Source organism: Colletotrichum godetiae, assembly GCF_030913485.1.
Source record: "Colletotrichum godetiae strain CBS 193.32 chromosome Unknown BDP55scaffold_14, whole genome shotgun sequence".
NCBI lineage: Eukaryota > Fungi > Ascomycota > Sordariomycetes > Glomerellales > Glomerellaceae > Colletotrichum > Colletotrichum godetiae.
The window spans coordinates 186,791-208,876 of record NW_026851262.1 but is presented as its reverse complement, the minus strand read 5'-3'; the positions used below and the strand labels follow the sequence as shown (position 1 = coordinate 208,876).

Sequence of the window (22,086 nt, the reverse complement as noted above, 5' to 3'; positions counted from 1 at the left end):
GGTGAATCAGCTTTTAGTCCGTCCCGCAATAGGTGCATCGCCCCCGGGATGTTTGAGGATAAAGACACACTTTCTTTCCCTCTTGAGTTTCTGCCTGACCTTCCTTACGACGAGGCATGGACTGTGGCCGAGATTTCTCGGGATAAAATCAGCGGCGACTTTAAAACTTCTTAGCGGAACCGAACATTAGTTGGCGTCAAGTGCCAATGGCATACTGCCATGGTTGATTGTCTAGAACTGCAACGGACCAGACAGCTCACATTAGCGGCACTCGAAACCCTCACGCCCCAGAGTCTCCAAGTAAATGGTGTATCATCAGACACCGTGATCGCCAAGATTGCCCGGTTCGAATGAGAGATACCTTACATCGAATAAGAAACGAGAGCGTATCGACTGCTCGAGGGTACCGGACTGGCCCCGCGCTTCCTCGCTCACTTCCATGAGAATGGGCGCGTGATGGGTCTTCTGCTGGAGAAGCTGGATGGGCGCTTTGCTTCCATTGAGGATCTGAACGACTGCGAGGCCGCTTTGAAGAAGCTTCACGCGCTAGGACTCGTACACAGGGATGCGAACCAATGCAACTTCCATATCATGGAAGAAGGTGTGAAGCTACTCGATTTTCAATCCTAGCAAGGAAGAGACTCGCAAGGAAATGCCAGCCCTGAGTCATTGGGCAAGGAGCTGGAATCGTTGCCTACGCAACTGGTCGATGAGTTTGGTCTTGGTCGCGGTCTCCGGCCATTGGTCGATTGCAGCTGATTTTCAGGTTTGAGATGTATTCCCTAGTTTACAGATGTCGGATTGGAAGTCCAATTCGACCTCGAGGCAAGGGGCCCGCGCAGGGGCCATTTACAGACCGTACTTACGAGAACCACGGTCTGCCCAACCTACGGTTGGAACCTCCCTTTTACACCCTTGACGCAGAAGTTAATACATATCAATTTGACCTCGTCGTCAACCCACGGTTCGAACCAACTACCCTGTGATAGGGATACCAACAATAGATGACTAGAGACTACTTTGAATTGGACGAGATGCATGGAACGAAAGATAATAAATTATGTTGGGTATCTCGAGATGCGGAACTTCGGAAATGAAAGTCTGCTGCCTTTAGTCGACAATAGTTATTCGTTGACCCAAGATCAAATTTCAACTCCGAGCGCTTGCACTGTCTCCAGAGTAGCAGCATAAAAAGGGCTGTCATCACCCACAGCCTCCTTCTCGAGCTGCAGGCCCTTCAACGCCAGCTCCCGTCCTTCTTCTCGCTTTCCCAAGTCAAATGCTTTGCGAGCGGTAGCGATATACATCGTCGAGACCTCACGCCCACGGATGGCCTCTGCCTCGTGAGCGTCCAATAGCGCAAGCATCATCTTGAACTCGTCCTCCGGATCCTCAGAAGCAGCTTCGGCGAAAAGCTCCAGCTTGCGCTGGATCTCCGCTCGGCGCACCTCACCAGCTTCTGAAGAGGTCGTCGAACTGCAAGCAGAGCACCCGCACGTGAAGCCGTACCCGTCATGCAACGCGGTCTGTCGGGATTGCCTCAGGCCCAAATGTTCGTCGAGGTAGGATATCGTGATTTCTTCTTCCGGTTCAATTTTTCTGGTAGCGTGAATAGTGAAAGCGTTCAAGTCCTTGTTGAAGTTTCCTTGGGCGTTGGGGACACAGGAGTGGTTCAAGCGCGCAACTCGAGGAAAGAGCGCCTGGGTCTGGTTGCCAATGTTGAAGTTATTATTCCGAAAGATGTTGAGGATGGTGTGGTTAGACACTGTGTCTTGTGGAGCAGACTTGCTTCGCCATATTGACTCTAGCCAGCTGAAGACGCTTGACTTGCTGGGATTGATTGATAGTGAGAGTAGCGAATCCCGACCAGCTGCTGAGAGGAGGTGAGCTTGTCGCAGGATCGAGTTGCTGTCTGAGGAGGTGATTGTGAGTAGAGCCTGGTCAGTGAGGATTCTTTGGCCTGTGACAATGGATCTTGAAGCAAAAACCCCAAGGCCTTTTCCGATTGCTTGTCGGACGATGAACATATTAGCAGGCTTGTAGGTTGACGTCGTCGCGAATAATATTGTAATGTGGAAGGTTTGAGCGGCGGCCCCTGGCAGAGGAAAATATTCCGTGGCCTAAAGAGGCAAGGGGGCGATTACGGAGATTACCGATTTTAAGAGCGTGCCGGGACACCAAGGGTATTCGATTTGTTTATTCTTCCCGATGTGTTACAACCGAAAGAAACATCGACATTTTGTTCATATTCTTTGGAAAATCATGGTGCTCATCACTTGCTGGGAACTTACATCTAGAAGCATTTGCCTCCACTTTCTCCATTGTTTCTACATCGTCGCTCATCATTGCACGAACACAAGGAGCTTCTTCTTTCCTTGTAGGCTTGGAAAGTCCTGAAGAGTCTCGAGCAATATCAAAGATTCTCTCCCTGGTTTATACATGTATAGAATGACGCATAAAAGATGGCCCTTTTTCGGTTTGGGTAATAATTATAGAAAGTAAACGAAGTATGTTACTAGGTACGCTCAGCCAATGATCAAGTACAGCACAGTGTTGTGCAAGAACTTAAGGTCTCTTCACACTATAGCCTGTCAAGACAACCAACGGCTTTCTTCAGGCAGCAACGCAACTTGCCAACAACAACAAAATCTCCTCTCATCATGGATGTTCAGATTGTCTCTGACTTGCACCTTGAGGCGCCAAAGGCCTACGATGTCTTCGAAATCTCCCCTCACGCACCGACTTTGGCCTTGCTCGGCGACATCGGGAACATCGTTGCTCATAAGGGTGAGTGCCGCGCCTTCCTGATTCGGCAATTCCAAAACTTCCGCACCGTACTCTTCGTTCCTGGAAATCACGAAGCATACCACTCCAGCTGGCCTGAAACCATCAGTCTTCTGCGAGACTTTGAACAAGAATTCGGTCAAGACGACTCAATTGGCGAATTTGTTCTTCTGGATCGTACTGCATATCGAGTGCCCGATTCCAACACGGTCATCCTGGGCTGTAGTCTCTTCTCACTCGTGCCGCCCGAAAGCGAGATGCAAGTGAGCATGGGGCTCAACGACTTCTTCCAGACCAGCGACTGGGATGTACAAGCCCACAACAATGCCCACAACCGAGATGTAGCTTGGCTCAACGCGCAGGTCTTGGAGCTTGAAAATTCCGACGTCGAGGTTATCCTTTCGCACTGGAATCCAAGCAGAGATGAACGCTCCATCGACCCGAGATTTGCGCAAAGTCCAATTACATCGGGGTTTGCAACAGACCTGTCAGTACAATTATGTTTCAGGAGCAAGAAAGTAAAGATATGGGCGTTTGGTCACACACACTACAACTGCGACTTTACGGTAGAGAGGGGGGGTGACGCCGAACCGTTGAGACTGATCGCAAATCAGCGAGGATACTACTTCTCTCAGGCAGCTGGATTCGAGAGGGAGAAGGTCATTGACGTATGATCAGAGGTAGTCATTGAGTTGGACTCAAGCACAGTGTTTTTTAAGTACCTAGACGAAGCATGTATTAATAGCCTATGCCGATCAAGGACAAACTGTCAGACTACAATGGCAAACGGGACTGGACAGCAACCTGAGCATAAGTCAGATCTTCAAAATAAGAGCTCATGTGAGACATCGATTTAAAGTTCAACTCTGCCAAGCATATACTAGTAGAAAGATAGCTATATCTGTCGTCGTTGACTAGGCGGCGTGTAAATGTCACATGTAGGATCAACTTGACACACATAGCTTGAATACTTGTCAAAATTATCAATGATCTCCAGGCACCAATCAACGAAATATAAACCATGAACGCGATCTTCATTTGAGGTTTGATATTTATGCCTACCTATGACCAGAATAGAACACTTCAACTTCTACAGGCTCTAGGTTCGATGTCCACCAATATCATCATGATCGCCAGCTGTGCTTCCATCGGAGATCGAAAAGCTTGCGGCCCGTCTCCATGCGGTCTTCATTTGGGTACTTTAAGCAATTGGAATGGGTGTAGTATACATTTTGAGGTGTTTGGCGATCGCAGTTATTTCCCGCCTTCCTTACAATTTCAATGTAATAGCGCTTGACCTCGCATGTGGGTCCATTATCGGGGCAACAGAGTATGTCAAGGAAGTGCGCAGCCATCTCCTCAGTCAGGGGCACATAAAGGCTGGTCATCATCGAGCTTCCGGTTGGTTTACCCTGTATGACGAGTGTATGCAGCCCAGGACAGTGTTGGAATAGTTTGAGACCGACAGTATAGAAGAGGTCGGGAGATTCCTCTACCACAACATGGCGGAATTTTGCCAATTCTACCTTAGGGAATGCTTCGAAAAAATTCCCAAAAGCGTCTGTCATGGATGGTATAAAATGAGAATGTACTGTGCGCGGCGCAACACGCAAATACACGACTGTTGGTTCCCAATCAACCCAGTGAACGGCATCGCTTGCCCTGGGGCCCCTTGATAAGCGTATGGGATTGGGATACATATTTCCCAACAATTGTCGCGATTCCGTGCAGGCGAGGCCTACCTGAAAGGGAGCCGGACCAACGTGGACCATATCGAGAGGAATCAGCAAAGACGAGTCGTTGGCGCCACTTGTGGTTGCATCGGGTTCAAGTACTGTGGCTAAAACGGTTCGAACCGACAGTGCTTCGTTCCATATCTGGATTCGTAGTTCCGGGGGCAAGGCCCATGCGCAAAGAGCGTGAAGGTGCGGTCTGTGTACATGTTTGAGATCAAAGGAACAGCTGGAAAAGGGTCAAAAATGTCGATATGGAACTTCAGGGTTTGAAAGTGAGTTAGTTGTGACTTATGAGAGGCTCTTCAGAGGTATTTTCTCCACATATATATATATAGCAAACACAACGGTCTGACCCAACCAATTTGCTCAATCGCTAGCAATTTTATGACATGCTGGTCAGGCCATCTGTTCAGCGACCTTTGATCTCATCGCACATCAGCAACATACAACCTCAGAGTCACACAGTCACTGTCCAGCGGTCGCTCAGAATGTTCGAATCGAAAGAACCCTTTGTGGAGTCGATGTCCTCAGCCCTCAAGCATCAAGAATCCCTTGTGTACTTTGGGTCACTATCTCCTCAATGTCCATCGTGTACCGTCAATCATAGGGGTGAGTAGGCACGTCTCAAAACAATGTACTAATCCCATCAGTGTTCATGCTAACAAAGGCAAAGTCAATAGGTTTTGTTGTCCCTGATCAACTGATCTCGGTCGCCGCAGATGTCATCTCAGAGCTACCCAATCTCGAGCAATGTCTATCCGCGGAGCTCTGTTCCGCAAGCTCTCCTGAGCGTCGAACGCCGCCACCAACATTCCATGCGCACATCAAAGCCTCGGAAGTCACCGTGGGCCTCTATATACAGTCGGAAACTCTTTGGTTCTGACCACTCCTGGATGACTCCCTCTTGACTGTCGAAACCCCCAAGCTGCCGTCTACCTTTGCTCTCGCTTGCGACCGAGACGTACTTCCGCCGTGGCGGCCTGGTCGTGGAACGGGTGCCTTCCAATCTAGCAATAGCTCTGTCATTGTTCCCAGAGCCCACGTACTACTAGAGGCATACTTGAGACTCTATGCCCTTGGCTCGGGAAAGCCAGTGGGCTCCTTCGCCATGGCTATGATCGCCTACATGGAAGAATACGTCGATGATGACGGTTTACTTGACTCCAGTCAACTTCCAGAGCCAATAAAGTCGTTCTACAAAGAACTTTGAGTAGGTGAAAAACCTGTCCGATAGTGGACGAAAGAGTTCAAACAGAGCCTCAATATTCCTGACGAAGAGTCTGAGGATGACTGTCTTTGGTAAAAGATTTATGAAGGGACACTGTAGAAATGATTACTACTTCTATACTTATATGACCGCTGGGCTGTCTATCCTGTATATCGCTTTCGCAGTATTGAAGTAACCTTCATACTCAATAACCTCTTCCTCTCCCTCGGCTTCGTAATGGTAGTGACCTCCAGCATTCTTTCCCAGTGGAGAGAACGCATGCGTGTGCTCAATCCGCAAGCCCATCTTGTTGTCCGGGTCCGCAGAGTGCAACACAGACAGTCCCACAATGGGCGAATCGAAATCATGAAATGTCAGCCACTTTTCAACTTCCTTCCTATCTTTGAAAGGAAGGTCGCGTTCAGCAGGAAAATCAGGCATGATGTGGTATGTCGCCTTCCCTGCCTTCACGACAAAGGCTCCTCCAAGGCTAACAGTTCTTTCATCGCCGTACGCAGCTTTCAGTCCTTTACGGATGCACTCGGTGAAGCTCTTCTCGGAGCCCTTTCGGCCTTTTGCTGTAATTTTGAGCACCGGCCCCGGCTCGCCCAGAGAACCGTACAGATTGACCATCAGCCCGCAGTCTACGGAAGGACTAGTTCCCACGCTGACCTTCCCAGTGGTGCGTTTAATCTGGATGATTTGGCTCTTGTTATCGACCTTGTCATGACCGCCTTGCCAGCTGAGATTCGGCGCAAGCTCGCTGTTCTGCCCGATAACGTGGAAAGGACCGGCGCCGGCGCCGATCAAGCTTCCCTTTTCAGGGCTCATTCCCATGTTTCTGCCAATCTCTGGTATGGACCAGGTGCTGTCGAGCCGGGGGCGGGGAAAGAGGTTCGGCTGGCCGCCGACGTCTGCGATCTTTTCGTCGCCCGAGAGGCCCTCGGTTGCAAGGTGAAAAGGCGCTTCTCGCAGGTCTGGGCAATTAACTACAGTCACCGATGCATGCTCATAATTGGCGGTCAAGGGAGCTTTGAGTCGTTCGGCCAGCTCTTCGAGGCTTGGGGGTGAGAGGGGAAACTTTTCGACACGCATTTTGAGAGTGAGAAAAAGAAACAAGTCAAATGTTGGCCGAGCAAGTGATTTTCGAGCTTCGAGGTAAGTGATTTATGAATTGCTGCGTTCTTTCTGTCGACTACACTGCTCTTGTTTTGGTAGCAATGTGTAGTAGAAGTATGGCCGAGAAGACTCACTCTTCGGCGCGTATGACGTGATGCAGGAACCCCGCTGTGCGGATTGGGAATGCCCCGGAAGTCGGTTTAGAGCTTCTTGAGACTGCAGCCACATGCACCTCGACTTGACGACTTGAAAGGTATCGGCGTCTGCAAGTTCAGACGGCGTCTTCTGGAGCCCTGAACTAAAGGCTTTTTGTTGGTTGCCATGAATTCTGCAAGCTTTCCTGGAAACTGCTGCAACGCAAATGAACCCACGTACACGTCTCCGTACACCATATTGATTGACAATGGCAAATATAACCGAGCTAAGTAAAGGAGAAAAAAACACCTCGACGAAATATCTCATTCACGGCCAAGCCAATTCTATCAACATCACGGATTTGAAAACTTTCTGAAGTCGAAGTAAGCTTTCAATTATAGGTAGATGCCTAGCATGCGATAGTCACACAAGGAACATTGAATAGATCATTAGAATTCCTTCAAGGAAAAGGTAATGGTATTGAAGTATGGACTTCACTTAATTACAATTTGCAGCTAAGTCATACTAAAATTTACTCAAGACTTACGCAATTTAACTTCTTGACCATTCTCTGATTTTACCGCGTTAATGGACATGGAAATGTTGAGTGAGCGGATATCAGCTCGAACAAAACTCCAGTTTTCGCAAATGCTTCTACAATTTTGTCACAAGTACTGCCTCTGTCGTGTTCGTAAGTGGGAGTCTTCACGGCCACCTTTCGAAGACCAGACAGATGGCCGGCCAAACATGACGACGCCAGACGGAGCAGCATTGCAGTCAGAGGTTCAGTACCGGCATCCAATCTCTCATGGATCCAGGGACGAGAGCCTGGGGCCAAAGAGTACAGACAGTACCTTGGATCCGAGTACCAGATATCGTGTAGGGTCAGTTGCGTGAGCTTGGCAGGCAGACGAGCAGTGATGTCTGCATTTGCCATGTCTTCGGGACTTCGAAATATGGTTGGCAGCTCAGTCTCCAACACAGTGAGATCCTCCAAATCCGTAAGACATGCGAGACATGGTTCATCAGGGGGCCGAAGAGCTGAGAGGTCCCCATGTAGCAGCGTAAGTCTCTGCAAGCGCGGACAGAGTGTTGAAAGCGTCGTGGACAGGTGGGTTGTGATACCAGGGTGTGTGGTCGGCTGGAAACAAGGAGCGAAAAAGTGATAATCGATCTCAATTTCGAGAACTCGAAGACCGGGACAAAGCTGCAGTAAGCGGCATAATTCGGGTCCCCGGATGGCAGTTTCGTGAAAGCGGATTTGTTCCAAGGCGAAAGGTCCAGCTGAGGCGACTTGAGCAAGACCTCCCCACCGATCGTTGTCGTATCGTGTAAGAATCGATGTGAGAGGAGGTAGCGCAAGAAGACCAGTGAATATGCGAGGAACCTCGGCAATGTTCATGAAGTACACTGCAGGGTCTTCCAATTCCAAGTGCCGCAAATTTGGCAAAGTTCCCGGATGATGTGTCGCATTGCTCTGAGTATGTGTAAGCCGTTTCCGTAATCCCTTCTCGCATTGCTCTGCTGATTCCCATATGACGCGTAGCGTCAGACGCTGCACGTGAACCCCAAGTTCAGGTGCTTCGATAAGGGAACGGATCAAAAGACCTGCGGCGTCTTTGGACTCATCCAAGTTGATGTTTGAAAAGAGTTGAGAATTGCAGAGAAGATGGAATAATTGACAGGTTTGTGAAAGATTCGACAAGGTCTGAGTATCTCTGGAATCATCGTATCTGTCTTTCCTCAAAAGTGCGACGGAGTCGACGACGCAACATATAAGCTCGGTGGGAAGGTCCAGCAGGCGTTTCTTGGACGTCAGACTTGACCCCGAAGTCGCCGACGTTGAGTGATCCATAATGGAGCCCCTCTCCAATGCTTAGGGCTTTTTGAGGGTTCTGAAGTTGTGGCCACCGTACAGCAGTTGGAAAGCATGGAAGAAAACCGCCGTGTCGCGACAAGCAAGATCGATCTGTAATATGAACTTGCCGGAAAAAAGGAGTGATCGGGGTGGCGTCATTCTGAATTTTGACTCCTGGAGTCGAAGAGGTTGGACAAGATAGGGGTACATGGGCAGAACCGGCCACTAAGATCAGACGGACCGAGCGCTAGAAGAGGCCAAACGGAGGACCGAGGTTTTTCGACGCTAAAATCTTTTGTCATTCTGAAATTCGCAAAACGGTTGAAAGCTTTGGCTTCAAGTCGATTTTTTTCTCTTTGTGATGAACAAGATGACGTGGGATTACTACTTGGGGGTCACATAAAGGGATGGAGGTGTACTGCTACTTCCTACCTTGGTAAGTGCCGTTGAACAAGGGAAAATGACGATGTGAGCACACCGAGCTCGGTGAAGGAAATGTCATTACATAAGCCCGAGCGATGAGGCGTGTTGTCCCAGCAACGTACGACCTGGCCCACATGGGCGATCTGTTATCGTTATCAATAATCAACACCACAACACTGGGCTTCCTTTTCTAGGTAACGCTGCCCCATTCCCAACTCAGACATCGACAACCCAGACGCAGCACCCCAGCACCACATCACTTGGAGACTCGACGGCAACTTGCCGCGACGATACTAACCATGGCAGCCTCCGACGATCTCATCAACTTCGACGTCATCGAAGCGCAGAAAGAAAATATCCAGGCGCTGCCCAGTGGACGCTCCGCTAAAAAGTTGGCCGAGCTGTTCTCGCCGTCGCCCCTGCACAAACTAAACACCCCGACACCCTCTGACACGAAAAATGTAAACGACTGCATTCGAGTCGAGTACGAAGAGGAACTTCAGAACATCTCCGAGTCGGACGATCCTCTAGACATCTTCGACCGTTACGTGCGATGGACCCTGGACGCCTACCCCTCGGCGCAGGCCACGCCACAGTCCCAGCTTCACACGCTCCTCGAGCGCGCAACCAAGACCTTCATCGGATCATCACAGTATAAGAATGATCCCAGATACCTCAAGATCTGGGTCCTGTACATCCAGTTCTTCTCCGACTCTCCGCGCGAGACCTTCCTCTTCCTGTCGCGACACAACATCGGAGAGACGCTCGCGCTTTTCTACGAAGAGTACGCTGCCTGGCTCGAGGGCGCTGGCAGATGGAGCCAAGCAGAGGAGGTGTACAGGCTCGGAATTGAGCGCGAGGCAAGGCCGGTCCAGCGTCTGATTCGCAAGTTCAAGGAGTTCGAGGAGAGACTCGCCCACCAGCCCGAGGCAGACAACGAGCCCTCTTCACCAGCACTTCCCACTGTGCGGCCCGCTTTGGCTGCAAAGATTGATCCCTTTGCCGCTGCCCGTTCTGCAGCTGCAGTAGCTGCAGACCCCCAGGCCCCTCGCCCCAGCCAGGGCGTGAGCACAACAGCGGCGAAGCCTGGCAAGGCTAAGATGTCTATCTTCTCAGATGCCGACTCGGCGCCCCCAGCATTGTCCTCACGTGGACCGAGTTCAAAGGGTTGGGATTCAATCGGCTCCTTAGGTGACCGCAAGAAGGAGAATGTGATGGAACCCAAGCCGTGGGCAGGAGAGACATTGAAGGCTGGCGGGAAGAAGAGCATTGCTCCGAAGATGGCTATCTTCAAGGATACGGTAAGCATGATTTTACTTGAACTTCCCAATGCCTGGATGTTGATGATTATAGGACTAATGTTTGGCTTTATGGCGTTTCATGTATTTCAGTCTCAGTTGCAGTCAAAAGTGCAACCCAAAGCCCAATCACGATCATCGCGAGCGCAAATGTCCAAGTCCCATATTACACTGGTGCCATCGAAGAATCAAACAGTAGTGAACCCTGTAAGCGGGAAAAAGGAGCGCATCTTTGTCAGCCTCGAGGCCCTCTATCCCACTCCTGAAGAGCCTGGCTCGGAGCTTAGTTTTGAGGAAGTTTGGGCCATGACCCGAGGCTGGCTGGATATCTCCTGGGATGACATGTCACTAACCGAAGAAGTCCCGTCAGAGATGATGAGCGCCGAGCCTTCCATGGTTGACGATCTCAGCCACCTGGTACAGGAGAAATTGATTGTCCATACAGAAACTGTCGTAATGGATGAGAACGGAGCCATAGTCAAAAAGAAGGGGGGCAAGAGCAAGAAAAAGAAGACGATGGAGATGAACGAGACTCAAATCAGTAAGCAGTTTCCATTTCAATAAGCTACAACGCATTTCAACTAACAATATTATAGTAAAAGCAAACTTAGACTCGCCGTCCAGGCCAAAGCTGAAGAAGAGAAATACGGCTGAGCCGACAATGACGCTCCACACTCGGGCTGCTACGGATGAGATCTACGAGATTTTCAACCAACCCATCCAGTCCAACCCTCTAGATGATGAGGAGGAGGAGGAGGAAGACGAAGAGGAAGATAGCGATGATGACGACGACGACTACGAGACAGATGGCGACTACACCGAGGTGGAAAACACCATGACTACTCGCCTGGTTGAGAACGATAACGCCGCCGATGAAGCTGATGAAGACGGCTCGGATGTCAAGAGTATCAGTGAATGGTCTGACTTCTCCACACGCAAGCACGTCCCAGTTCTCGACGAGGACGCGACCCAAGCCGGTATAGACGAGACCCAGCCTTCCGATTTGACGGATCCAAACTACTCTGAACGTACTGGTCCTCTACTAGATGAGCAGACCGCCTCCGAGGATGGCAGAGAATCATGTGATGAGCAGGAGGCTGAAGAAGAAAGGGAAGATGATGAGGATTACCCGCCAAGAACGAAGACGATTTTCGTTCCGATTCCGCCAGAGGATTATGAACCCAGGACACGACCGTTTAGGGACCCGGTCGAGATGGCCAATAACCGTCTCCCCTTCATGACCCCAATTACGGAGAGAACCGAATCTTCTCTTGCGTTTACAGAACGGAAGGCGAGGTACGAGACTCCGTCTCGTGAGGAATATGAGTCAACTATCCACGAGGAGGGCTCTGACATGGAAGAGCCGGGTAGCAGCCCCTTGAGGGAGGTTCTGAGCGAAGTGCGCCCTATCAAGATTGCTCAGCCCCTTCTCGGCAAGGCAAAGTCTGCTCTGCCAAAGCCGGCACCTCCCAAGGGACCGATCATCAAGGAGCTGCAGTGCAACCCAGTGGATGAAGCTGTGAGAAACGAAATTTTGGATAACATGCATCCTTCGCTGGACTCATACCCTGGATTCTACGACCATAGCCACGAGAAGTACGAAAAGGGCAACGAGATCCGCAAATTCGCCAAGGCCATAACAAAGGCAGCCAAGGGCGGAGACAGAGTGAGCAATGCCTGTGCTATGGTCACAATCGAGTTTCCCGACATTGCTACAGAGTACACTATCAGGAAGGAGCTCGGTGCCGGCGCTTTTGCTCCGGTCTATCTTGTCGAGAACCCAGACGCAGACCACGAGGACGAGGACGAGAACGGGGTCGTGGCCATGGGCAAGGGCGCATTTGCCGTCAACCATCGCAGCCCCCTAGAAGCACTCAAGATGGAACTTCCCCCAACGCCCTGGGAGTTCCACATGATGCGTCTCGCCCATACGCGCCTGGGACCTCAGCACCGCGCAGCCGCCTCGGTCTCCTATGCCCACGAGTTCCACCTCTACCAGGATGAGGGTTTCCTCTTCCTCCCCTACCACCCTCACGGCAGCGTCCTCGACGTCGTCAACTTCTTCCGCGCTGAACCCTCTGCCGTCATGGACGAGCAGCTAGCCATGTTCTTCACCATCGAACTCTTCCGCACCGTCGAGGCCCTGCACGCCCGTGGCGTCCTCCACGGTGACCTCAAAGTCGACAACTGCCTCCTCCGCCTCGACCACGGCGGCAACGACCAACCCCTGTCAACGCAATACAGTGCCACCGGCGTGGGCGGCTGGGACGCGCGGGGCGTAACGCTCATCGATTTCGGCCGCGGCATCGACATGCGCAACTTTGCGCCCGACGTGGGCTTCATCGCAGATTGGAAGACGAGCGCGCAAGACTGTGCCGAGATGCGCGAGGGTCGGCCGTGGACGTGGCAGATTGACTACCACGGTCTCGCAGGCATCGTTCACTGCCTGCTATTTGGCAAGTACATCGACACGGTCCGCTGCGACCAGGGCGGGATCGGGGCAGGCGGGCGCAAGTACCGTGTCCGCGAGAGCCTAAAGCGGTACTGGCAGACGGAGATCTGGTCAGAGTGTTTCGATTTGTTGCTTAACCCTGGCTCGTTTGTCGCCGTAGAGGAAGGTGCTCATATGCCGGTTCTCAAGAGCATGTGCGGGGTCAGGGAGAAGATGGAGGCTTGGTTGGAGGGCAACTGTGAGAGGGGTGTGGGATTGAAGAGTCTCGTTGGCAAGGTTGAGGCTTTTGCCAAGGGAAGGAGGTGAGGAAAGGGATTGGCACATCTTCACGTCTGATTTGACGGAGAAGGAAGGCGTGGGGGGCGTTCCGGGCTCAAATGGAGGGGAAGGAGATTGTTTACTTTGAACTACCTATACCACTGGTGCGGTTTTTTTTGCGTCTTTCTCTTAGACTTGGAACACAAGAGTACTCACGATAGAGTCTGTCTAATATACACACACAAACCAAAAAAGAGTTCATCCCCTCGGTGTTGAACTGGGGGCTACATCCCTTGGTGCTCATGCTAGGATTCGAACTCGGGTACTCGCTAAGCCTGTCGTCGAGTAGGCTGGTTGGCGTTGATTGTTGACCCTTAACCACGCCACCATCCAGCCAGTTTGACCTGACCCCCGACCTAGAAGGCGCCTGTTGGCTGGTGACTGGAATGGAGTTGGGGGGACCTATATGGGCTTGGTGTCGTGATCGGATGAAAAGCCTCCTCGAGCCTGAGGTTTCAGTGGTTACGTGAAGTGCTTGGTGCCTGATTCAACAGATGGGATTGACAAGATGGCAAGATTGTTGAGACGCCTGATTACAGAACTTCCTAGATGCCCTGGAGTGTCACATAAGTCTCGGAGGCATCGAGTCTGTCACTGTAAATATGTCGTCTCCCAGTTGTTGGTCCGAATTCGTAATTGTGGTTTACACGCCTAGTACCCAGCTATCCATGGTGTTCATAAGGTACATATTGATACACAGCCCAGACATTCAAGCCAGTTCAGTCTTCTCACTCGCTCTCATCGTCACTCTTAACCTTCTTCTTCCTACCCTTTCCAGTCGCCGCGCCCTTCTTCGCGGCACCCTTGGCCCCCTTGGTCCCCTTCTTGGCATCCTTCTCGGCCTTACGGTCGACCTGATCCTGTATCTTGTCCCTCTCTCCCGTGCCCTTCTTCTGCAGCTCCGCCTCGAGCGTCTTGAACTCGTCACTCTCGGCGTCCATGCCAATCATGCTCTCCAAGAGCTTGATCTCGTCCGCCCATACCTTTTTGTCTTCGACGGTCTTACCGTTTGCGTCCTTGTGGTCGATTGGCGTCTCGAGGACCATGGGAAGGTTCTGGAAGGGCTCGTGGTTGACGAGGGTGTGGAAGGCACGGAGGCCGAGGAAGCCTGTGCCGATGTTGGCGTGGAGGTCGCGGTGGGAGGCGAAGGGTGCCTTGCTATCATTGACTTTGTTGTGTCAGTATTGGCCATCTAGAGCGCGAGAAACTTGGATAAGGGGGTTTGTACTTACGGTGGAAAGCCTTGAGGTACTTGTTACCAACAACCTCGTCAAACTCTTTCATCGTCTCATGGAACTTTTCCGGCGTCCGCAAGTCATACCCTGCCGCAAAGGCATGGCAAGTGTCAATACACACGCCAACTCGCTCCTTATCCTCGACCTTGTCGATGATTTGCTTCAAGTCCTCAAACTTTGTGCCAATGACGTTCCCAGTCCCTGCCATGTTCTCTAACACAGTAATCACCTTCTTCGTCGCTTTGTGCGCGGTATTGAGCTGCGCAGCGATGCGTCCGCACGCCTCCTCGCGAGCCTCTCCTCCCGTGTTGCCTGGGTGGAAATTGTACAGCTTGATGCCCAGCTGCTCGCATCGTTGAAGGTCATCTATGAAGCTCTTGTATGCCTGCTTCGCCTTGTCTGCGTCCGCTTGGGCGAGGTTGACGAGGTATGAGCCGTGGGGGAGGACATGTGCGCCGGCATCGTAGTCATTTTCCTTTGCGAGGGAGACAAATTGGTCTTTTGCGTCGGCTGCAAGGGGAGGGCTCTCCCATTTCCTTTGTGACTTGAGAAACAGGGCGAAAGCATTGGCACCGATGTTGACGGCATTCTGAATTGAGTTTTGTACACCTAATACGATACTTTTGTCAGCGCACAGGTTTGAGAAGAGGGAGTTGCAACCACCAACCGCCAGCACCGCTGACATGAGCGCCAATGTACATCGCCCTCTTCAGAGAAGGCACCGCTGTCCTGTCTGCCAACGGCATATCTTCCTCCTTCTTCACCTTGCCCTTCGCTACTGCGGTCTTCCTCTTCTTCGTGGGCTTCTCTTCCTCTTCCTCGGCGCAGCTTCCGCAGGCCTCGTGCTCGTCGTCCGAAGAGACCTTGCGCTTTGCCGCTGGCTTCTTTGCGGTGGTGGTATTCGCCTTCGTAGCAGCGACGTTCGTGGTCTTGGCTCCGTTCGTCTTCGTGGTGGATGTCTCTTCGACCTTGGTCTCGACGACTGCTTGCGCCTTTCTGCGTGCAGAAGTGCGGGGAGGCATGGTTATTCCCGTCTTCTCAACTTGCGCCAAGATGGATGGTTTTCGCTATGAAATGGGTATTAAGAAAAATCAATTTTGAAAAGAGTGAAAGGTGGAGGAAGCGATTGGAGTAAGAATCGAGACTATCAAAAAGCAAAGACTCGTCGTCGGCGGGTCGGCGGTTAGCACGCGTCGAGGTCCGCGTCATACATGCGCGATGTCAGGTGACTCTAATGTGCAGTTAAGCATGCAGCTGTGAAGTCTGTGCTCTACGGATACCTTAACGCTAGATTACCTGACGGTATCCATACCGTGCTTTACCTGGCTTTAATAAAATCTCGCGGTCGGACCGAGGTAGAGCACACAAAATAGCCAAATCGCATCGGTATTTCGGACGACTAATAGTAATTTGGATTTAATCAGACTTTCAATTGAGTACCGGAATGTCTGCCATAACCATGCCTAGCCACCCCGATGCCCAGTGTACTTTGCTTCCCTTTTTCCACCCGAATATCCAAGCGCCAAATTCGACCGCCGCTGCCGTGTTTTGTTTTGTGTAAGATAAGAACTGAGTACTAAGCTCAAGGGAAATGTGTAAGGAAACCAGGAGAAGCCACCTCTTGTAGCAGGTGCTATGCTAAGGTACTTTAAGCAATGAACTGAAGTTCGGCCTTGCGCTCAGGCACGAATTGGTCTTTGTAAGTGTCCCAGATCTTCTGAAGCTCAGCCATGTACAGTTCGTGTAGCCGGTCGATATCTTCCTGAGTAGGTTGTGCTGTGGGGGAAGTGGTGACCTTGATAGGCTTGCCAACCACGATGTTGAGCGGTCTGCGATACGGCATCATACCAACATCGTAGTTCAGAATTCCCCGGCCATGGAGGGCCGGGAGGGTAAACTTGAAGACGCGAAGCACAAACATTTGAAAGTTGTGCACCCAAGGATGGGTCTTCGGACTGAGTTGGTCGTAGAGGTCGTTCTCGCCGAAACCCAGAACGGGCACAAGGTCAGCTCCAGTCCGTAGGGCCATTTTGATGAAGCCCTTGCGTCCCTTCAGAATCAGTCTGAGAGTTCCAGGTTGAGCCTCGAGCGACTCTCTCGCACCGCCCACAACGATGGTAACAGCCCGTCCCATTCCCTCACCATTGGCTCCGCCCTTGCTCAGGGTGTTCCAGATCGATTCCTTAGACACAGATCGAACGCCCATGAACAGGATGTAGTCGCGGTAAAAGGGGATGCGGAAGTTGTTGTCGAGCGTCAACAGTGAGTTGGTGATCCCGGGAAACTTCTGGGCGAATCCGAGGGCATTGGTTGCGAATGCCGCGAAAGCGCCGTGTGAGATGATTCCGTGAGGGTGATAGCCGAAAATGTACTTCCTCGTCGGTGGGAGATCGTGGGTCTTGTGAAGCTCGGCAGGGTAGTACTCAGCGAAGAACTTCCAAATCGGAAGCGATCGTAGCCATTCGGAGCGGAGCTTCAGGTTGCCATTGGAGGCAACGCCAGAGAGAGACAGGTGAATGAGGTAAGGGACCAAGAGAGGCCAGGTAAACGGGATTGCAGCGAGGAAGAAGAAGATCGAGACGAATGTAAGGATCGACAGGCCGTGGAAAAGGACGGCTCCAGTCTGGAGCCGGCGCTGGAAGGGGACCTGGAGGGGTGCAAAGCGAATGCCTGCAGCTTTCAATCCAAACCGATGGCTGTTCCTTCGGCCGTGTGCTGCGAGAGTGAGGCGCGGGTAGTTGTCGTCGCTCATTCCCTTGACGCTTGTTGAATCCGATCGGTCGGCATCAAATCCATCGACGAGAGTCTCATCTGCGGTGCCTTCGCTACCAAAGCTCTTTTCGGGGTCCAAAGCATTGCCGTTGCTCTCATTTTCCTCGACCTTACTGCCGTTGCTCCTCGCCGCAGATGGTGATCGTCGATGGCCTCTGCTCGGGCTTTTCGGGGAATCGTCTAAGCCCTACCGAGGAAATCATGGTTAGAAAAAAGCCGAAGCAGCTGCTCAATCTCATGTCGACTTACAGTGGCACTGTACTCGTGATTGGACTCCTGCCTCTCAGCGGCAGGTCTCTCAGTATCATCAGGAGTCTGCGTGTTGGTGGTGGTGGACGCTGGTGGCCCAAGCTCTGGAGCTTCTGCTACAACATTAATCTTGCTGTTCCCAGACTCAGCTGCCTGCGACGCGAGTTGAGGGTTGCTGAATTTCTTGACAGGTTGCCTCTTGGCTGGCGACTTGGAACGAGCTGCGGAACCCTTCTTGCGAGGCATGATGGCATATGTTGGATGATGGCGGCTTGTACGTCGATATCGGCAAGCCAGGTCTAGCTCTCGGTGGGAACGTGTACAAAGAGAGGATGCGGAGACCAAAGGTGTTTATAAAGCAGGTTGTCTCTTACCTGAAATGACAGTCACCTTGGTCCCGTCTCCAAAGTTAGACATGGTTGCGTCGGCGTCGGATGGCGGCAGGGCCGGACCTCGGACAGGCGTGCGGCGTGGGCGTAGGCTGAGAGCTCGGAGGAGACCTCCTTTGCTTGTCGAAGACCCACGGCTTGATTCAGTAAGGGCGGTGGTTTGACCAGCGATGATCGGAAACTTTTTGGCGCACAGGGTCCGAAGTCTATGAGGGAGCGGGCGAAGGAATGCACAAAGGGAGGGCGGAAAGGTTGCTTGGTGGCAGCTAGCCTGATGTTGCGAAACGAGGGCAGGTTGGGTGCATTACGCTGGGTGCGGATAAGAGAGGGACGTGGGAGCATCAGCAGCTAGCATCCCGGAGCTGCCGCCAATGACGATGACGTTACGGATAGCATCCCGTCCGCATGCCGGCAAGCGGCTGCAGTCTACGACTGTCCCCCTGAGCACAGAAGCTGGCCTTTGTCCAAAAATTATGCATAAGCGTGCATAATATGCGAGATATGCATAAGTCTCGATATGTCGATAAACACCCCGGTCAGACTCGATCCTATCTCACCACCACCACTCAACTCCTAACTTACATGTGATTGTCAAGCTCACAAGTACGTTCTTTTACTCACAAGAATAACGTACAATGGTCACTTCAAGTTTATTAAGCGGCCCTCAAAATTTCTTCCATCTCAGCGAAGTGCAGACTGCCATCAAAATGAAGCTTCTTCCACAGAGGATTCGACACTTCGTGAACAGTGGGCTTGCACTAGATGCTCAAAAACGATCGACGCGACTGTCTCGAACATAGCGTTGTTGAGCTGTTGGTCTGAGACTTGCCTGGCTCGAGCAAAGCTATGGGATAAGGAAACAAGCACGACGCGGACAAGGTACCTCGCATGTTCGCGTACGCCTCCCTGGGACCTTGGCCAGAGCTCCTTTGCCATCCTCAACACTGGCGAAAAGCCTCAGTGGGGCTGGACCAGCTCAAACATGTGAAAATCACCAGCTATTCGCGCGCCAACTTGAAGGGCAGAGAGACAGTGACCAGCCAGCTTCCGGCCCGTGCCAAGTCAATTGTCGAGGGATCGGGTGAACGGCAGGGGAGCACGCGACATTTAAACCTGCCACTGAGCCGGCAACGTGAACGCCGCATCAAAATTCATTTCGCATGGATCGATCTCCTCGTGCGAGAGAATCACTATGAACAATCAATCGACCTCCTGCCGTCAAATCGGGATCTGTGCCTTCGAATGCTTGCACCATGGACATTCAGAGGCCATCTATCAATTCGCACTGTTTCTCGCATCCAACATGACAAAGAGCACAGTAAATGCGGAGAGACGAGGACTGTATCGGCCAATGCAAATTGCCCCTCCGTGACTGGACTCAAATTTTCCCCAAGAAGATGAACCCCACCATCATCATCCCACCCTTCACCCCGCCGACGTCACAAACGTCAATATTTGACCTTTTCCGTCCCTACGTATCACAACTCTTTGCACAACACCTTCAAAATGGCCAAGGCTAAGAAGGGGAAGAGTGACGAGAAGGCAGCTAAGCTAGTACGTATTCCACTGCCTCGTCTTCAAGGGCCCCCCAAAGCAGGGAAAGAGAATCCGTGCCTAACTTGACATGGAGTAGGCTGCAAAGAAGCAGAAGCAGGCCAACAAGGGCGAGAAGAAGGCAAAGACCAAGACTGCAAAGCTCGAGGGGAGCGATGCCGAGGATGTTGACCTCGAGCAAGTGCTCGAGGAGTATAGGAAGCAGCAGGAGCAGTTCCTCAAAGTCACAGAGACCGTGTGCGAGGGACCACCCAAGGCCCGTTCTGCTTCCACCATCATGGCCTCGCCTTGTGACAGCAACAACTTGCTGCTCTTTGGCGGCGAGTACTTCAATGGCTCGCTGGCCCACTTCTTTAACGACTTGCACATCTACTACATCAACCGGGATGAGTGGAGGTGCGTGACGTCCCCGAACGCCCCCTTGCCGCGCTCCGGACATGCGTGGACGAGAGCATCAAACCCGAATCATGTCTACTTGTTCGGCGGAGAATTTTCGTCGCCAAAGCAGGGTACGTTCCATCACTACTCGGACTTTTGGCGGCTGGAGCCTGCCACGAGAGAGTGGACAAAGATTGAGTGTAAGGGCAAGACGCCTCCGTCCAGGAGTGGTCACCGCATGACATACTGGAAGCAGTATATCATCTTGTTTGGCGGTTTCCAGGATACGTCTAATCAGACCAAGTATCTTGCCGATGTGTGGATCTTTGATACACAAAACTTTTCCTGGCACAGTCCGACTCTGCCTCCTGCACAGTTGAAGCCTGATGCCCGGTCTTCTTTCACGCTTCTTCCCCATGAGCAAGGCGCTGTTCTCTACGGAGGTTACTCAAGAGTGAAAGCTACCGTAGCAGCCAACAAGCAGGCCAGGGGTTCAAGCCAAGGACAGAAGAACATCTTGAAGCCAATGGTTCATGATGACTGTTTCTTCCTGAGGATGTCTCTGCCGGCTGACGGATCACCCCCGACGGTGCCTCCGGTCGTTCGCTGGGAACGGCGCAAGAAGCCTGCCAATGCTCCCAGCCCCAAGCGCGCAGGCGCTACCATGGCATGGCACAAGGGTCGTGGCATTCTGTTTGGTGGTGTACACGATGTCGAGGATAGTGAAGAAGGCATGGACAGCGAGTTCTTCAGGGAGCTTTTTGCGTGGAACATTGAGAGGAACCGCTTCTTCCCGCTCGCCCTTCGCAAGGCCCGTCAGCAAAAGAAGGCCAACCCGGCTGAGCAGCGTGGAGGCCGTCGTGCTCGTGCCCAGGATCGAGAGGAGGAACTCCTCCGTCAGCTGGCTGCTCTCGAAACTGGCAAGTCCTTGGAAGATGCCGACGATATGGAGATTGAGAAGAAGGAGGAGGAGCCCGAGGAGGACGCGAGCCCTCTGAGAGAAATGCCAATTACGATGGAGCTGCCGCATCAACGGTTCAATGCCCAATTGGCTGTGCAAGATGATGTACTCTACATCTATGGCGGCACTTTCGAGGCGAAGGACCGCGAGTTTACTTTTGACGACTTGTATGCAGTGGATCTTGGCAAAATGGACGGCTGTAAAGAAATCTTCAACAGGCCTGTCGAGGACTGGATCGTAAGTCAGATCACTGCTGGAACTGGGTTCACATCACTAATAGCACTTCAGGAGTCCGAGGACGAAGACGATGATGATGATGAGGATGACGACGAAGATGATGAAGACGATGAAGATGAAGAAGGAGACATCGAGATGGAAGAGGAGGACAAGAAGCAGTTCTACACGCCGAGTAAACGCAAGAAGAAGCAGGGCGACGAGGCCTCCGTTGCCGGCTCGGAGACGACCAACGCAACCTCCTCGACTGCTGCTACGAGCGCGACAGAGGACGACGAGACGGAGGCGACCGAGACCGTTGATGACGGTCTCCCGCACCCAAGAGTAAGCTCCGTCGGCACTTATCATCGGGGTCTGAATCAAGCTAACAAACATATCACAGCCCTTCGAGACAAGACGTGATTTCTTCGTGCGTACCACGAACGAGTGGCAAGAGATTCTTATGACCAACCTTCTCTGGAAGAACATCCAACCGGAGACGCTTGCCATCAAGGAGATCAAAGCCAAGGCCTTTGAGCTCAGTGAGGAAAAGTGGTGGGATTGCAGAGAGGAGATCACGGCGTTGGAGGAGGAGCAGGAGGCCGCTGGTATCAGTGAGGTTGTTTCCCTCGCCGAGAGGGGCGATGCTAGCGCCGGTGGTGCCAGAAGACGATGATCATGTCAGCAGAAAGATGCAAATAATTTTGGAAAATAGAAATGCGGAACAAACAAAAGTTTCATGGCGCAAACACTTACTTCTTTCCTGACGGACGTTAACTTAGGCAGCCGTGTTGCTCAGGTCCAGGCGAGTGGTGGCTACCAAAGCGCTCGAAAAGTGGGGCACGTGACTGCGCGTCACTCCCGCTCTGCCGTCTTTTGCCCCTCGTCACGTCCGGTCTTAGACTCATCACTCCTTTCCATCAGTACTCTAATCCTGGTATCACTGATACTCAGTGAAGAACAAAAGGTCTGCCAAACTAAAGGCGAAAAAACTACACGATTACA

The 22,086-nt window shown here is 52.0% G+C and overlaps 11 protein-coding genes across 11 annotated transcripts; 5 read left to right on the top strand and 6 right to left on the bottom strand.

Annotated features, from left to right (window-relative positions):
• Positions 1-309: 309 nt before the first annotated feature.
• BDP55DRAFT_659004 (uncharacterized protein) lies at positions 310-874 on the top strand. The gene has a single exon (XM_060574523.1). The coding sequence runs from the start codon at positions 457-459 to the stop codon at positions 628-630; it is 174 nt and encodes a 57-aa protein (XP_060431345.1). The 5' UTR covers positions 310-456; the 3' UTR covers positions 631-874.
• A 163-nt stretch (positions 875-1,037) lies between these two features.
• Positions 1,038-2,072, bottom strand: BDP55DRAFT_659003 (TPR domain-containing protein). The gene has a single exon (XM_060574522.1). It carries the CDS (start codon positions 2,025-2,027, stop codon positions 1,143-1,145), a length of 885 nt encoding a protein of 294 aa, XP_060431344.1. The 5' UTR covers positions 2,028-2,072; the 3' UTR covers positions 1,038-1,142.
• Positions 2,073-2,618: 546 nt separating this feature from the next.
• BDP55DRAFT_659002 (calcineurin-like phosphoesterase) lies at positions 2,619-3,727 on the top strand. Its single transcript, XM_060574521.1, has one exon. It carries the CDS (start codon positions 2,661-2,663, stop codon positions 3,456-3,458), a length of 798 nt encoding a protein of 265 aa, XP_060431343.1. The 5' UTR covers positions 2,619-2,660; the 3' UTR covers positions 3,459-3,727.
• A 1,182-nt stretch (positions 3,728-4,909) lies between these two features.
• On the top strand, positions 4,910-5,730 carry BDP55DRAFT_630300 (uncharacterized protein; the record flags this gene model as incomplete). The annotated part of the gene is made up of 3 exons (XM_060572132.1): positions 4,910-5,129; positions 5,171-5,364; positions 5,446-5,730. The coding sequence occupies 3 exons, from the start codon at positions 4,910-4,912 to the stop codon at positions 5,728-5,730; spliced, it is 699 nt and encodes a 232-aa protein (XP_060431342.1).
• On the bottom strand, positions 5,424-6,961 carry BDP55DRAFT_659000 (uncharacterized protein). The gene has a single exon (XM_060574520.1). The coding sequence runs from the start codon at positions 6,820-6,822 to the stop codon at positions 5,869-5,871; it is 954 nt and encodes a 317-aa protein (XP_060431341.1). The 5' UTR covers positions 6,823-6,961; the 3' UTR covers positions 5,424-5,868.
• Positions 6,962-7,458: 497 nt separating this feature from the next.
• Positions 7,459-9,291, bottom strand: BDP55DRAFT_658998 (uncharacterized protein). Its single transcript, XM_060574519.1, has one exon. The coding sequence runs from the start codon at positions 8,834-8,836 to the stop codon at positions 7,559-7,561; it is 1,278 nt and encodes a 425-aa protein (XP_060431340.1). The 5' UTR covers positions 8,837-9,291; the 3' UTR covers positions 7,459-7,558.
• Positions 9,292-10,356: 1,065 nt separating this feature from the next.
• BDP55DRAFT_83001 (uncharacterized protein) lies at positions 10,357-13,364 on the top strand. The gene is made up of 3 exons (XM_060581245.1): positions 10,357-10,563; positions 10,616-11,101; positions 11,157-13,364. The coding sequence occupies exons 2-3, from the start codon at positions 10,621-10,623 to the stop codon at positions 13,316-13,318; spliced, it is 2,643 nt and encodes an 880-aa protein (XP_060431339.1). The 5' UTR covers positions 10,357-10,563; positions 10,616-10,620; the 3' UTR covers positions 13,319-13,364.
• A 452-nt stretch (positions 13,365-13,816) lies between these two features.
• BDP55DRAFT_82983 (apurinic endonuclease) lies at positions 13,817-15,791 on the bottom strand. The gene is made up of 3 exons (XM_060581244.1): positions 15,233-15,791; positions 14,563-15,174; positions 13,817-14,498 (listed from the first exon to the last, which is right to left on the bottom strand). Exons 1-3 carry the CDS (start codon positions 15,585-15,587, stop codon positions 14,059-14,061), a joined length of 1,407 nt encoding a protein of 468 aa, XP_060431338.1. The 5' UTR covers positions 15,588-15,791; the 3' UTR covers positions 13,817-14,058.
• Positions 15,792-16,213: 422 nt separating this feature from the next.
• BDP55DRAFT_549093 (diacylglycerol acyltransferase) lies at positions 16,214-17,832 on the bottom strand (the record flags this gene model as incomplete). Its single annotated transcript, XM_060568901.1, has 2 exons — positions 16,214-17,524; positions 17,587-17,832. The coding sequence occupies 2 exons, from the start codon at positions 17,830-17,832 to the stop codon at positions 16,214-16,216; spliced, it is 1,557 nt and encodes a 518-aa protein (XP_060431337.1).
• A 674-nt stretch (positions 17,833-18,506) lies between these two features.
• BDP55DRAFT_658991 (uncharacterized protein) lies at positions 18,507-19,028 on the bottom strand. Its single transcript, XM_060574518.1, has one exon. It carries the CDS (start codon positions 18,909-18,911, stop codon positions 18,678-18,680), a length of 234 nt encoding a protein of 77 aa, XP_060431336.1. The 5' UTR covers positions 18,912-19,028; the 3' UTR covers positions 18,507-18,677.
• Positions 19,029-21,828, top strand: BDP55DRAFT_658988 (kelch domain-containing protein). Its single transcript, XM_060574517.1, has 4 exons — positions 19,029-19,529; positions 19,609-21,105; positions 21,157-21,426; positions 21,485-21,828. The coding sequence occupies exons 1-4, from the start codon at positions 19,482-19,484 to the stop codon at positions 21,755-21,757; spliced, it is 2,088 nt and encodes a 695-aa protein (XP_060431335.1). The 5' UTR covers positions 19,029-19,481; the 3' UTR covers positions 21,758-21,828.
• The last annotated feature ends 258 nt before the right edge of the window (positions 21,829-22,086 follow it).